Source organism: Falco biarmicus, chromosome 7 (assembly GCF_023638135.1).
Source record: "Falco biarmicus isolate bFalBia1 chromosome 7, bFalBia1.pri, whole genome shotgun sequence".
NCBI classification, from domain to species: domain Eukaryota; kingdom Metazoa; phylum Chordata; class Aves; order Falconiformes; family Falconidae; genus Falco; species Falco biarmicus.
In genome coordinates, this window is record NC_079294.1 from 67,688,375 (window position 1) to 67,702,125 (window position 13,751).

A 13,751-nucleotide genomic window follows, 5' to 3' on the forward strand; every position below is an offset into this window, starting at 1 on the left:
TCACTGTACCTTGATCACATCGGATTCCTTTGAAGCCTGGACTGCAGTAGCAAGTACCTGTGACATGGTCACATGTAGCATTATTCATGCATTCACATAGTTGTTTGCAACCATAACCAAATGTTCCTGGTGAGCACTCTGGGAAGCCAAAGAGAAAGATTGGAAAGAATTCTACTTTTTTCAGGGATGGGTGAAACACTTGCCATGGAAAATTCAGGAGAAAGGTCTCCCTGGTTTCAGCATCTCTAGGATGACACCCTAGTGTTACATTATTATTATCTTAAAGCAGGAAATAAATGTATGTCATGTACAATTTGGGGTATTACTTCCTAAGCTGTAACTTTCTGGGAAATTCATACAAGCCTTCACAAGGATTAAACCAATAATATGTACAGAGATTTTAAAAGGCTTGATAAATACTACAAGTGTACAGAATTTAACAGGGCATGAGCTCAGAAGCCATAGAGTACATCTTGAAAGAGCATAGCATTCTCCACTGGCTCTGCGTATTTTTTTTTCATGGGGGTAGTTGCAAAGAAGTTTTAATGTACCTTTATATGAACACAATAGACTTTTGCCAAACAAATCCTGCATGCTTTCATACTTATCCCCTACTAGTGCTAGAAGATGAATATATAACATTGTAGGTGGAATTACAAAATTGAGCATCTGAGTGGTTTGATTTGCGCTGCTTTTGTATTAGGTTTCCTAATACAGAAGGAATTTCTATCTTGTCTTTGTATTTCTGTCAAAGACAAAATGATTGAATGTCCAGCTGAGAAATTTATTCATACAATTACCATGATGGGCTATTACAATAAATCTGTAGGCAGCTTACTATACTTTGTGAGGCACTATTCAATAATAAAATGAAAGAAACAACTTCTGTCACATCATACTTATTTCTATGGAGACAATGCATTATTGAATGTATGCGCACTTGCTATGATTCTTTAGGATATATATTGTTTGTTTTTAAGATGTGATTTCTTGTGTGTCACTGCGAATATTTTGCATAGCATGACAATACCTTCCCAATGTCAGTCTCTAAGTAACTTCTAGTAGCCACAATTTAATGTTAAGTGATGAACAGTAGCCAGTACCTAATGATTTACAGTGCATACTGAAGTTCCCGTATCTCTTTCTTTCATCCTTAATCAAGACTCAAAGACAAATAAAACTATTACAATTGATGCTTATTCTGGCATTCTGATATTCTGTAGCCTACTTAAAAAGTGTACAGCCTAAATTTTTGGACTGCACCACAGAAATGAAGTCTGCATTTAGGCATTTCACCTGCAATGTGGTGGGACCGCCCATTCAGCAGGATTTTGAGAAGGAAGGAGTCTTAATGAACAGATACTTTTAGATGAAATGGTAGAAAAACAAATAAATAAATACATTCATAGTTTGGATAGAAAAGAAAGCCCCCGGCTTTGTACAGAGATTGAATTATAAACATAGCTTCTTATATAACATCTGCTATGATGCAGTTCTACTATAGAATTTTTTAGTTTCCTATTTTATTTATGGTTGCAGTAAGGGTGAACACAAATTCACGGTAAGTTGGCCACTTACAGAGTTACAGTGGCGCCATATGTAATCCCCACATGAGCATGCAGATTTGGTCCTGAGATACATGATTTGCTGAATGCGGTATGTGCAAAAAGAAAAGATGTTAATGAATTTAGTTATATGTGAAAATACCTTCATAATGTTCCATGTAGTAAGCTACAGTTAAGAAGCTTTCACTTGCAAATCTAGCAGGAATACTACTGTGTTACCTTACTGCCAAAAAAGGAAAGGAACACTGTGGAATTAATGCCTTGGTAAGGTGAGACGGATTTCACCCTGCATTTAGAATCCAAGTATGTGCATGAGAATTTTCTTTTGATTTACTATACTGGAAAAACAAGTAATTATTCAACTACAGCACATACAGTTTCCACTACCCTAATTCTTTGTTCTTAAAAGAAGCCATTTGGCACAGCGAGCTAAATATGCCAGCAAGACATTGACAACAATTACAGTAAGATATGCCAGTACCCTTGCAAGGTAATTGAAGTTCATTGTTAAACACTTGCTCACTACTCAAGTTAAACACAGATGCTTCCAAAAAGAGACAAGCAACTTTTTTTTCCTTGATCTGTTTTCATTGTAAAGATGAATTTTCATTTGGTCCACATCTATAGGAGAATAACTTATGGAAGAAAGCCCCAGTGTTCCTTGGAAGGCAGAGAGCAGAAAGGACTTCTTTCTTTTAACCCTTGTGTCTCCTTCATGCCTAGGGAAACCTGATGCTGCTGCTCTCAACAGCATTAGCAAGGCATGATGAAGCTTGTGTTTTTCCATTAATTAGGTACATGTTTTTTGGGGAGGCTACATCCAGCCAGCACTGAATGCAGTGACTTGCTTCTACCTCACCTAACTTTAGGCTGAGAACGGGTAAGGCCTAATTTGCAGGGGTTTCTCTATATTTCTTTATGCGTAAACAGACTGTCCAGCTTTCCAGAGATGCTGCCTTCTCCCTACGGATTATATAAGGTGCCTGGGGTTACTGTATTGCTGACATCAACACCTCATGTAAGAGCCTATTTCTGCAAAGAATTCTGAACTACACCCCCCGCCCCCCCCCGGAGAAACAGAAAAATGAAGTCATGTTGCTACTTACTTTGCTCACATTGTTTGCCTGTAAATCCAGTCCTGCACGTGCACTGGCCAGTGATGTGGTCACAGTCCGCTCCGTTCTGACACTGACAAACATTGGCACAGTTTTTTCCATAAAAAGCAGCTGGGCAACCTTTCAGGAATCAGAATAAGGAAAGACTAAGAAAGAAGCTGAATCACAAACTCAGAGGCATTATCAGCACAAAATATGTGCGCCTATAAATCTATGGATTTTCAGCTTCTCTATTTTTAATAACATTTATTTGATCATCTAAATGCAGAGATACTATGACGGCCAATTTTCTTGAGGTAGTGTTTCTCATACCTTACAGAATTGCCTCTTAAGTGTTTCAGAAGAACGAAATCTTGACCCATCTATACAAACTAAATTTTCAAGAAGTGAAAGATCACTAAACAGAAAATCTCTAAAGAGCCAGAGATCAATCAATCACTTGCAAGTGAAAGAGCCTTCTTAAAAGGCTCACCAGAATTTGATCTTCTCTTTCCTGCGGTGCTGATAATTTGGCACTAGTAGGATGAGAAATCTCAAACATTCTCCTAAACCAGACCACATATACCAGGGCTTTAACGAGCAATGACACAGACTCTGCCAACTCTGACAATGGAGAAATAATCTAAATGGTTGGTCCCTCCTTTATCAAGTGCCAAAGGCATAAAAAACCTTGAAAAGCTTTAGGAGTATTTTCTTCGGGGTGATGTGAAGTTATCCCCAGAAGCAGGTGATTTCAGAGGAAGGACTGCAATACTTGGAAGAGACACGAGGTAGCAGCACATACTTTGACAGATTCCCTGGCACAACTGTCTCTGAAAGGCTTACGCTGAGTGCAGTAGAGCCCCGTCCAACCGTGAGTACATCGACATTCTCCATCGTAAGGGCTGCACATTGCTCCGTTGTGGCAGTTGCATGAATGAAAGCAATCAGGGCCCCAAAAACCAGTGGGACAAGCTATGAAAAAAAAAAAAAAAAAAAGATTTATCAGCTGACAAAAAAAGCAATGATACTGTGTTAATGCTGCGGAGGAACAACAATAAAGGAAGAACTTGTGAGACACCAGCAAAGGCAGAACTTGCATTGCAGAGCTTGGCATCACTGCAGCATCTCCCTGACAATGACCAGTTCTGACAATGACCAGTTTGCTAACGATTACTTTGCAAACCCAGGTGCCAACCTGCAACATCACCCACGCTGTCGAGCCCTGGCACAAGGGATTTCTTCTAGCAGGTTGAGGGAGGTGATCCTCCCCTTCTACTCTGCTCTGGTGAGACCCCCCCTGCAGCACTGTGTTCAGCTCTGAGGCCCCCAACATGAGAAGCACATGGACCCATTGGAGCAAGTCCAGAGGAGGCCACGGAGATGATCAGAGGGCTGGAGCCCTCTCCTATGCAGGCAGGCTGAGAGAGGTGGGAGTGTCCAGCCTGGAGAAGAGAAGGCTCCAGGGAGACCTTACAGCACCTTCCAGTACCTAACGGGGCCGACAGGAAAGCTGGAGAGGGGCTTTTTACAAGGGCATGTAGTGATTGGACAAGGGGGGATGGTTTTAAACTGGAAGAGGGTAGATTAGATATTAGATATTAGGAAGAAATTCTTCATTGTGAGGCACAGGCTGCCCAGAGAGGCTGTGGGTGCCCCATCCCTGGCAGTGCCCAAGGCCAGGTGGGACGGGGCTGGGAGCAACCTGGGCTGGGGGAAGGTGTCCCAGCCCATGGCAGGGGGTGGAACTGGGTGGGCTTTAAGGTCCCTTCCAGCCCAAACCATCCTATGGTTCTATGATCCCCTGTGTGGGTCAGGTGGCAGAATCAGGTCTTCACTGCATGTGTGCACTGAGAACCACTGAAACAGTGACCCTCAACTACGTTACTCTAAGTGCTCCAGCCACTCTCCCTGCCTTATTGGCATTTTCTGTGAAGACAATTTAGACAGGGTTTTAAGATATGGAGGTAATTTAATTTTCTTTTTGATATTCTGGAATTCTTGTATAATAAAGTATGGCTATTCATGGTTTACTTTTGCTATGCAATCAACTACTAAAATTACCACATTCATTTGAAGCATAGAGTGCTACTCAAATTACGTAAAAACGTAAAGAAAACTTCCTACAGTATAAATTCCCATCCACAAAATCAGATTGCTTTTGTTGATGGGCTAATATTAAATTAAAATCTGCAGGTCTATTATAGATTTCAACAAGTACAATATTAATACATTTTCAAAAGTTATTTTAAGGCTCCCTCCAAAAATGAATGCAGTAAGTTACAGTTATTAGTGCCAGAATAAAAGATCCAAAATGATGATAACCCTTCAATATAACAACTATATTTTTGCTTTAAAAAGCACTTTCCATTGCTTCCTATTAAAGACATGAATTAATAAGGCATGGTTCCCAGGAAACCTGAAAGTACAGAAACCGTGCCTATTTCCCTGTATGCCATTGGCTCCAATTCTGAAGCTAAATGCAAGTTTCTGGCATATGACAGACATCTCTAAAGCCAGAATGAATAGCAAAAAAACCCTGCCATGACGTAAATTAAACAAAAGGTCACTGAACTCACACAATGTAAAGCTGAACAGGATTTGGCCTAAAGTATTTGTGCCATAAGCAACCAGAAATATTTTTACAATGCCTTTGCAAGCCAGAGCTGCAGGGTCTGTTAGTTTCTCCAGAACTGGCTGTGGGGTTGGAGCTAAAATTATCTCTTCTGCAGCTCCATCTCTCAGTCATTCCAGGTTAACTGGTGCGGAGGGAGGTCTGAACTGCGATAGCTCAGTACCAGGCTCGGGTACTTGAGGCAAGGTGCCAACAGGAGCCTGGTGTGAGGCCAGGTTCATATTGGGAGATTTACACTTTCTTTACAAGAAGGTAACTGAAGTAACAGTAAGGTTCCCACTTAGTTAATCCAAAATACAAAGGAGCTATTGCCAGGTCCTTCTGCCTGCTAAACTGGAAATCGTTGCTGCTGGCCTGCCTCACTCCGTAAGAAAAAACACCTTTTTTCAAGGTTAACAGAAACTAGCAGTCATTTCCCAATTACATGGCTAAATATAATGAGGAATCTGTGGAGCTTTCTGTCTTTTTTTCTTTTTTTTTTTCCTATTTTTGAGTGACAGCAATATTCTGTCTGTGGAAGACACACAATAAAAGCAAAATTACAGCCGTCTGTTTTTATCCGATTCCTACTTTATCACTTGAAGTTTAATATATTTTACTCTGGAATGCTGTCTAATATGCTAGTTGTATCCTGAATATGAAGTAACATTTCTGAATGATAGGATATTGCTTCCCTCTGTGATCTATCTTCAATTAAGGGATGCTCTCAGGAAATGACACTTTGGGATCAGAAAATGCCAATCTTCTACCTGGGCAATTTTCAAGAAGAAATCCTCCATCCCTCCAAGCCCACAATGACTTCTACAATTAAATTACATTTAATAGAAATATTTCAGCTGCCTAATTTCTCAATTCTGGGGGCTTGGTACATGAAAACATTTACTGGTTAATAATTTCTAATGTAATAGCCGAAAGAAATTTTTTTCAAAAAGTAAATAAAAGGGAATCTAGCTAGAAATTAAAAGGGAGCATGAGGCTTTCTTTTCTGAGAAGAGCTTGTGACCTCCCTTTCCTGTAACACAAAATAGTAACAGCTTCTGCAAATTCCAAATGCAGAAGCCAAAGCTAACTTAGATTAATTAAAAGAAATAAATTATAAAGAGAGTAAGGCACTGGCTGCTGTAATACTTCAGGGATTTCCCCAGAATCTGTCTTTAACTTTCAGAAAACACTAAACAAGAAAATACGTTATTTGAAAGTGGAGGTGGAGAAATAACACTTTGCTTACTCTGAGAGCAGTCTGTCCCTATCCAGCCTGGGAAACACTGACAGGATCCATCAATAGGATTGCACGTCCCGTTCTCAGTGCACTGACAGGCCTCGGCACAGTTCTTCCCATATTTTCCACTGGGACAGACTGTGAAAATATAAGGCAGTTTACTGAAGGCTCTTCATAATGAATATGAGGAATTCATAGGACTTAACATTTAGCAATTAGAGATAAAAGTAATTACAACATTTCCTCTTTGCTGAGCCAAATGGGCAAATTTCTACTGGAAAGGAGGAAAAGGCAGAAAGAGTTCAAGCACATTTTTTTGCTTACATCCTAGGAATAAAACCAACAGGAAACGGTTGCCTCAAAATCCATTTTTCTGCTGGAAAATTAGTCTAATATAGTTAGAAGATTACAATTATTGAAGGGCATTATGGAAGGATAAAGAGAGGAGAGACAAAACAGAGAAAAGGGGTTATTGGGAGAGTAAGGTTGAGGAGAATTCAAAGAGTAGTACCAAACACAAGTGGCTGGGAGGGATCGATCTGGGGCCAAGGGGGTTCCTTAGTGCAAACTCTGGAATAGGATTCTGCGCTGGCTCGGAGGATCACAGGCTCAATAATAAGAACAAGAAAAGCTGGAAAGGAACATTTTAGGCTAAATACAACCCTAGTGAAGAAGTCTTGAGATGACGAAGAACAATGGGGACTCTCAGGTCTGTCACTAGAACTTAACTCCCTTGTATTGTACGACTGATAATGACAGTATTAATGGACCAAAAGCTGAAAAACTTACCAGCTGGTATGATGGCCTGACTCACTAGCCATGAGCACTGTACTAGAAGGCCGGTGTCCATGAAATGGCTGATGGCAGGTAAGCTTGCAAGCAGAGGCTGAAAGAGCTGTAGTCCTTTCCCCTGCGATCCCACTAGCACCACGATACGCACCACGCAACGTGCAGCGCTGCAATATTGGGCACCTAGAGTACCTATCTCATCACTGTCCTGATTCTTTCTGGATCAAGCGGTGGTGAGAGGAAGGTGCCTTTGCCTCTAAATACACTAGGCTTTGCTGAAGACCAACCTTCAGCAATGTTGGCGGGAGGCAGGCTCCCAGCATCTCACAGATTCAAATCATGCAAGCAGGGAGTAAACCAGGAGCAAGGCTTGTTTCTGTAAGTATTTTTACCATGTAAGTCTGGTGGAAGACTGGTCCCACAAATAAAGCACATATCCAGTTGCTGAAATGTCATACTTGTCTTTTGGTATCTGTTCACCTATTCTTCTCCAGTACCCCTTGCTGTAGTAAGTGTTCAATTAGGTTGCAAATGTGGTTTCCAAAGATTATATATGTGTTTGGCTGAGAGTTGTTAAACTGATGCGCTGCATACTAACAAAATCAGCACCTATTCCTGTTTGTCTACCTAGTTTACTCCTGAAGTTGGAAGAAAAGAAACCAATTTTTTTTTCAGTCATCTTATAACAGCCTAAGCACAGTGACATAAAACTAATAGACATGTAGATCTTCAGCCTCCCACCATATTATTGGAAATCTTTAACATTAAAGTTGATGGAAAGCTCTGCTCAGTAATGAATGAAATGTTTAATTTCTGTGCTCTTATTGGCTGTGTTCCCTGACAAAAACAGATGTATTTTCAAAACAAGATAAAACATACAGTCCATCTTTGCAAAGAATGTAACAAATGGAACTGGACTTGTATCCTGGTAAATAATAGTGATGTCAAAATAGTGATTAAGGCACTTCCCTGAATTATGCAACTGTTTTACCACTTCAGCCACTCTCCCTTTCTCATATGTAGTCTCTGCAGATGACCTCAATCTATCCTGACTGTGAATCAACCACAGATTGAAATCCTGAGCTGTGATTCATTTTATTTTATACAATATGCCATCCTCTACTCTTGCTATGGCAGAAGCCTAAGAATGTGTGTACTATTGTTTTCCGCATGCATTTCTATATACTACGGACTTATCTGTAGGAGTGGATAAAGTTGGTTTTGACTTTCAAATTATGTGCTTAACCAAATAGTTCTCTAACTGAAAAGAGATAAAACTAAACACAATATACAGAGACAATGAAACGAACAATACACAGACACAAAGAGCAAGAAAGCGAAGGAAAGAAAAGCCCTCGTATCGCAGAAAGAGCAAAAACTAAAATGATCTGTCAGCCTAGGTTCTCATACATGCTACACCATTATTCGGTTCCAATGCTCTATATAGAGCAGTTCAATGCAGTATTTTTATTGCATCTTTAAGTTGTAGATAGATAACATCACTTAAATGAAGGCTGGATTTTTTATATGTACAAAAAATGGTTCTCAAAAGACTTACTTAAAATAGGAGCTGATTTGCACTGCAACATGGAATACTAATGAATCAAGAAAAGATTTGTGATCCAGACACTGATGCTGACAAAGGCAATAGGTCACATTTCATAAAGAAATGCTTTGAGTCCACACAGTGAGATCTAGCAGAGGGGTTCCTACCGTGTGAGCACCTCCTGTCTCAGTGAAATAGTATGATGCTCCCCAGAACATCAACACAGAAGGATTACAAAACCAATCCTGCCAAAATGGTTGTTTGCATTAATGTAAGTAGCCTAGTTGTGAATTGAAGCAGTGACTCTCTTGTAAAGATGGGAGATCCAAATAGAAGCACTTTTTCAAATGTCTTAAACATTTTTAAACAAAGCTGTAAAGTAAGGACTAATACCGTTTTTTCCAGGAGTAATCTGATTGTACAATGCAGATAGTGATGTTAATTAGCTATAAAAGCTCTGAAGTGGGACTCTGAAAGTCCCTGTGGGACGTCAGGTGTGTTCTAGCAGTAATAACAAGTTATTATCAATCCATCTTGCTACATGATTGTGAAAGATATTCATAAAACAGCTGCTTAGTTGTTTGCTGTTCAGAATCCTTAGCACAGTCAAGTCAACTTGTGCAATTTTGGAGGTTACACAGCTCCTTGCACGCATGTGCTGCTGATGGAAGAACGTTCCTGCTGCCAGAAAAGAGACAGCACAAGGAGATGAAAATTCAAAAGTGAAATTTCTTCATTTCACATTATTCTAATGGAAAACATTAATTAGCATTTTTCTTTCTACAAAATAAAGTTACATGCTAACTCATTATGACAAACTGCAACACAAATTGATTTTAATTAGGACATGAATATTTTAAAATTAATTTGCTGGATAGATCAACATTTCAAAGTAAAACCAGAAGTGCTGAACATCTGAGCAAAAATAAAATAGTTTTCTTAAGAGGATAATTAGCCATGCTTACGCTTTGAAATCTGGCTAACTTTTCACATAAAATGGACAATTTCACTGAAATATGTTCATTTTAATAAATTAATTGGTATAATGTTTAGTTGACTATACAGCACAGGAAAAAGAAAACATGGTTATACTTAATCTATGTTTAATGATTTTGCATAAGTGCTGCCTGCAATTTCTAACTTACTGAAAAGCAGGTCATTAAAAAGTGTCAGTTCAATTTTTACAGGGATGGTGACTTCACAAGGGCAGTAGCCATTACAAATCTTCTCTTTTAAATCTGTATGTAGAAAATACCCACGAGAGTATGCCATAGCGGAGACTCTGCATAATACTGTAATGATGTTTAGGATAAAACTGAAAATGAAACCCAAGGTTAGAAGTGGACTGACTTTCAAAGGTACAGAAAGGTGATAGACATTAGGGGGAGTTGAAGCTACTCTTCGCCTGTGAAAATTAATTTGCTTCCCCTGCCTCACTGCAAATTTTTCTGTCTCCTGCACTTGTGTTTGGGTGTGCATGATTTTAGTTATTCCCTGTCAGGTCCTAGACAGTGTCAATAAGGTTCCATGCATTAACTGGGTGTTCGAGCTTGGGCACCTGTGCTGGCTTTTACCTTGACTAGTATCTACACCTCCTGCTGAAGACAAGTGCATGAAGGTGCCATCGACATTTAGGATATGATGGGCTTAGCAGAAAGGAAGACGAAACCATTGGGCGGCCGATATATTTACAGCAGGTGTCTCATTCCATATTCATTTCAATACAGAGACCTGTTTTATTTATGAAAGCGGGAGCACATCATATTTACAAAAGGGTGACTAAGTACCTATTTGCATTTCCCCTCTGAAGTAAAGAATTTCTTGTGATCTAAACTGCTGAAACAAGGGAAAAAAGCAGGAACCTTGTGATCGGCCTTGCTGCAAAGTCACAGACACAGAAACTCAGGAAAGGAGGTGGCATCTGGGGGTCTTGGGCTCAGTACCTTGGTTGCAGAGAGCGCCAAAGAATCCAGGCAAGCAATCGCAGTGTCCTGACACATGGTGACAAGGCCCGCTGCTGTGCACGCACTGAGGGCACGGCTGGCTGCAGTGGTGTCCATAAAAGCCAGGGGGACAAACTGAAGACAAAACAAAATAAGCTGTCAGAGGTTTTCAGAGTTTTCATTGCTGAGAGCTTGAGAATTCTGTCTTCATCCCAAACCAATATTTCTTAACTTATAAAACCACAATTTTGTGAACAGCTGAAATTATGAAGCCTGTTGGATTATTCCATGTCTAATAAAGTGTGAGCTCTGAGTAACACTGCTCCTGTGGTTCAAACATTCACACCACACTACCACCTCATGTATGTCCCTGGCTATTTAATAATACAGTGAAGCTCTCCCAGCAGCCTCTTTCTCTCAAAACAATGGTTTGAGTCTCTCTAGCCTGCTCCAGCTAAACTCTTTTACAAAACACGGGAGTTCAAGACCTCATAGCCTACTGGCAGATATGGTTAGTAACACATATTCTGAAGCTTTTAAGGTAAGTAGGAAGAGAAACACTCACACACTGGTACAGACAACAGAAATTCAGAATTCCATTTCCATTGGAAATTAAGCTATGAAATCAGGGAAGGTGTATTAGGAAGCTCTCAGTGTTTTAAGTGTAAACAACTATGTCAAGAGCTGATTTCTAAACATAGTAGGTGTAATACCTGTGTTCAATCGGGACAGTCAGTTTACATGTGCCATTGCAGGAGTGGCATTCATCAGTGATGAACAGAATCTAAAAACGGTAATTATGGTAACTGCATACAAAATCACCTAATTTGCATCACTAATAACACTGGATAGCTGAGTAAACTTGTCATGAACTGTGTGCTTAATTTGCCTAAAACCTGGATTGAAATTATTATAGAATTTGTACATAAAGTATAGTGCAAGATTATGGCTTGGTATCTCTTATAAATGCGTACTGTTGCTTCTAAGCACATGTAGAATGAAAAACCATCCCCTGTCCAAACATTCACTGCGATATATAAGCACAAAGAAATGTTAAATTGCAGTAAGTGACTGTAAAAATGACTTTATATGTTTTTATTTTTACTCCTGTGATTCTCTGTTATATAATTCTGGCTCAGTGGTTACTATATCATGTCCATTCTATTTTTTCACCGAATGAGAATTTTTCTCTTGGTCTGTAAGTTCACAGAGGGTGTCAGGTTCTTACACTACTGCAGATTTCCAGCTGGAACTTAGCTGACAGGTTTGTTGATGATGCACTAGCTGTAAAACAACCTGGATCATTCCTGGAGACATTTCTGCAAGCCCAAGAGCAGTAAACTATCCTGGTGTCTCATGTAATCCTGATTACACAGACAGAACAAGCTGGCTGAGTCTCATCTTCAGTACTGCCCTTTACAAGCTAAATTCTATTTCTAAGTGAATTTTCAAGACAAAAATGGGAATGATTCTGAGAGCAAACTTAGCAAGCTAAAGCTTCACCTACGGACGTGTCCTTTTCATAAGGCAGCCTCGAGCCTGTATCCCACAGAGGAGGTAGAAGCAAGCTCAATTCTCCAGCTGCGTATTAAGAGAGGCCTTTCAGCAACATCAGGCAATGGCAGAAGCATCCACAGGACCCTCTGCTGTCACCACAGTGCGGAGGAAATCTTCTCCCATTAGGTCCTTAGCAAAAGTCCCCAAGAAGTAGCCTGATTACTGGAGTTGCAAACTGGGGAACATGGTTTGCCTGTTGCAGCCTAATGTGCTATCAGCCGATAAAACAAAGCTTGCTTTTTTTTTTTTTTTTTTTTTTTTTTCATCTCAGAAAGGTCAGAAACTATTAACTTCTGGAAGTTTTGCACTCTTAAGGTTTCAAATTTGTAAAACAATTTCTTCACCAACTCCCTGAAGCTCTGAGCACCACAATTTAGCCTTGGAGAGAGGTTTTACAACTATATAGATATGCTGGAGCACCTGGAAATCAGGGTTTATAATGGAAATGCTTATAGGCCATTAACTACAGCAGTGCTAGAGGTCATCCTTATAATGGCTTTAAATAAAAACTGTCAGCTACAAATTATTTTTAGAGATGAGTGTGTTCTAGTGTCAAGTGTAACTGGTGAAATCAAAGGGGATATATGAACTGGGCATGCAGAATGTCTTACAGGAAGAACAAGAGCTGCTGCAGAAAAGAAAGACAAATCCATTTCTTGTTTACATAGGAAGATGGTTGAATGTAGTTTGGATCAGCAAATAAGGGTCCCTAAGGGGCAAATGCGGCTTCCTGGATAAAGCAAATGAGAGCATTTTTATCTCCTTGGCACATTTTAATATGTAACAGCAGAGCATCAGACAGGAGCTATTTCAGGCTGCTGTGTTTTTTTTTTCTGGCACATAAGAAATCATTGTCTTGTTATTTTGAAAGCCAACACTCATCCACCTGTCATTATGTCATGGGTTGTAGCTGACTGTTTAATAGGTAGCCTATAGTGCACCATGACTTAAACATCTTTTTTTGCCCAGGTCCTGCCAAGTTTGGCATGTAAAGGTGTTGCTTCTTCTTTCAGGTCATCTGTGACCTCCAGGTGCAGTGGAAGGCCAGAAGAAGAAACACAAGGCATGACTCAATGCAGTGGAGTCTTGATTTCTTGGTCAAGAAGCAATTTTTAGGCTAGTATTTGCCCTTAAGATGTCATGAGCTAAAGAAGTTCAGAAACCTGTAGCTATGTCTGTCAGAGCATTTCTACCTATCTGCTTTGCTTCTGCCACCACACCTACGGAAAACCTTACTTCTCTGGCACAAGGGTCCTCTGTATCCTGGTGCACAGTCACAGGTGCCATCCTCTGGGGAGCAGGATCCCCCGTTCTCACAGTTACAGGAGATGGAGCAGTTTGGCCCCCAGCGGCCCTGGGTGCATATGTTATCACAGTGGATGCCTAAAGACATAAAGGCACAA

At 40.1% G+C, this 13,751-nt stretch overlaps 1 protein-coding gene across 3 annotated transcripts in view; it reads right to left on the reverse strand.

The window, feature by feature from the left end:
• MEGF11 (multiple EGF like domains 11) overlaps positions 1-13,751 on the reverse strand; it is a 288,710-nt gene that overhangs the window by 35,322 nt on the left and 239,637 nt on the right. For all 3 annotated transcript variants that reach the window (XM_056345811.1, XM_056345810.1, XM_056345809.1), the window contains exons 15-20: positions 13,585-13,731; positions 10,792-10,926; positions 6,523-6,651; positions 3,506-3,634; positions 2,672-2,800; positions 10-138 (exon numbers count right to left, since the gene is read on the reverse strand). In XM_056345811.1, coding sequence (XP_056201786.1) covers positions 10-138; positions 2,672-2,800; positions 3,506-3,634; positions 6,523-6,651; positions 10,792-10,926; positions 13,585-13,731 — 798 coding nt within the window. The remainder of the gene's footprint in view (positions 1-9; positions 139-2,671; positions 2,801-3,505; positions 3,635-6,522; positions 6,652-10,791; positions 10,927-13,584; positions 13,732-13,751) is intronic.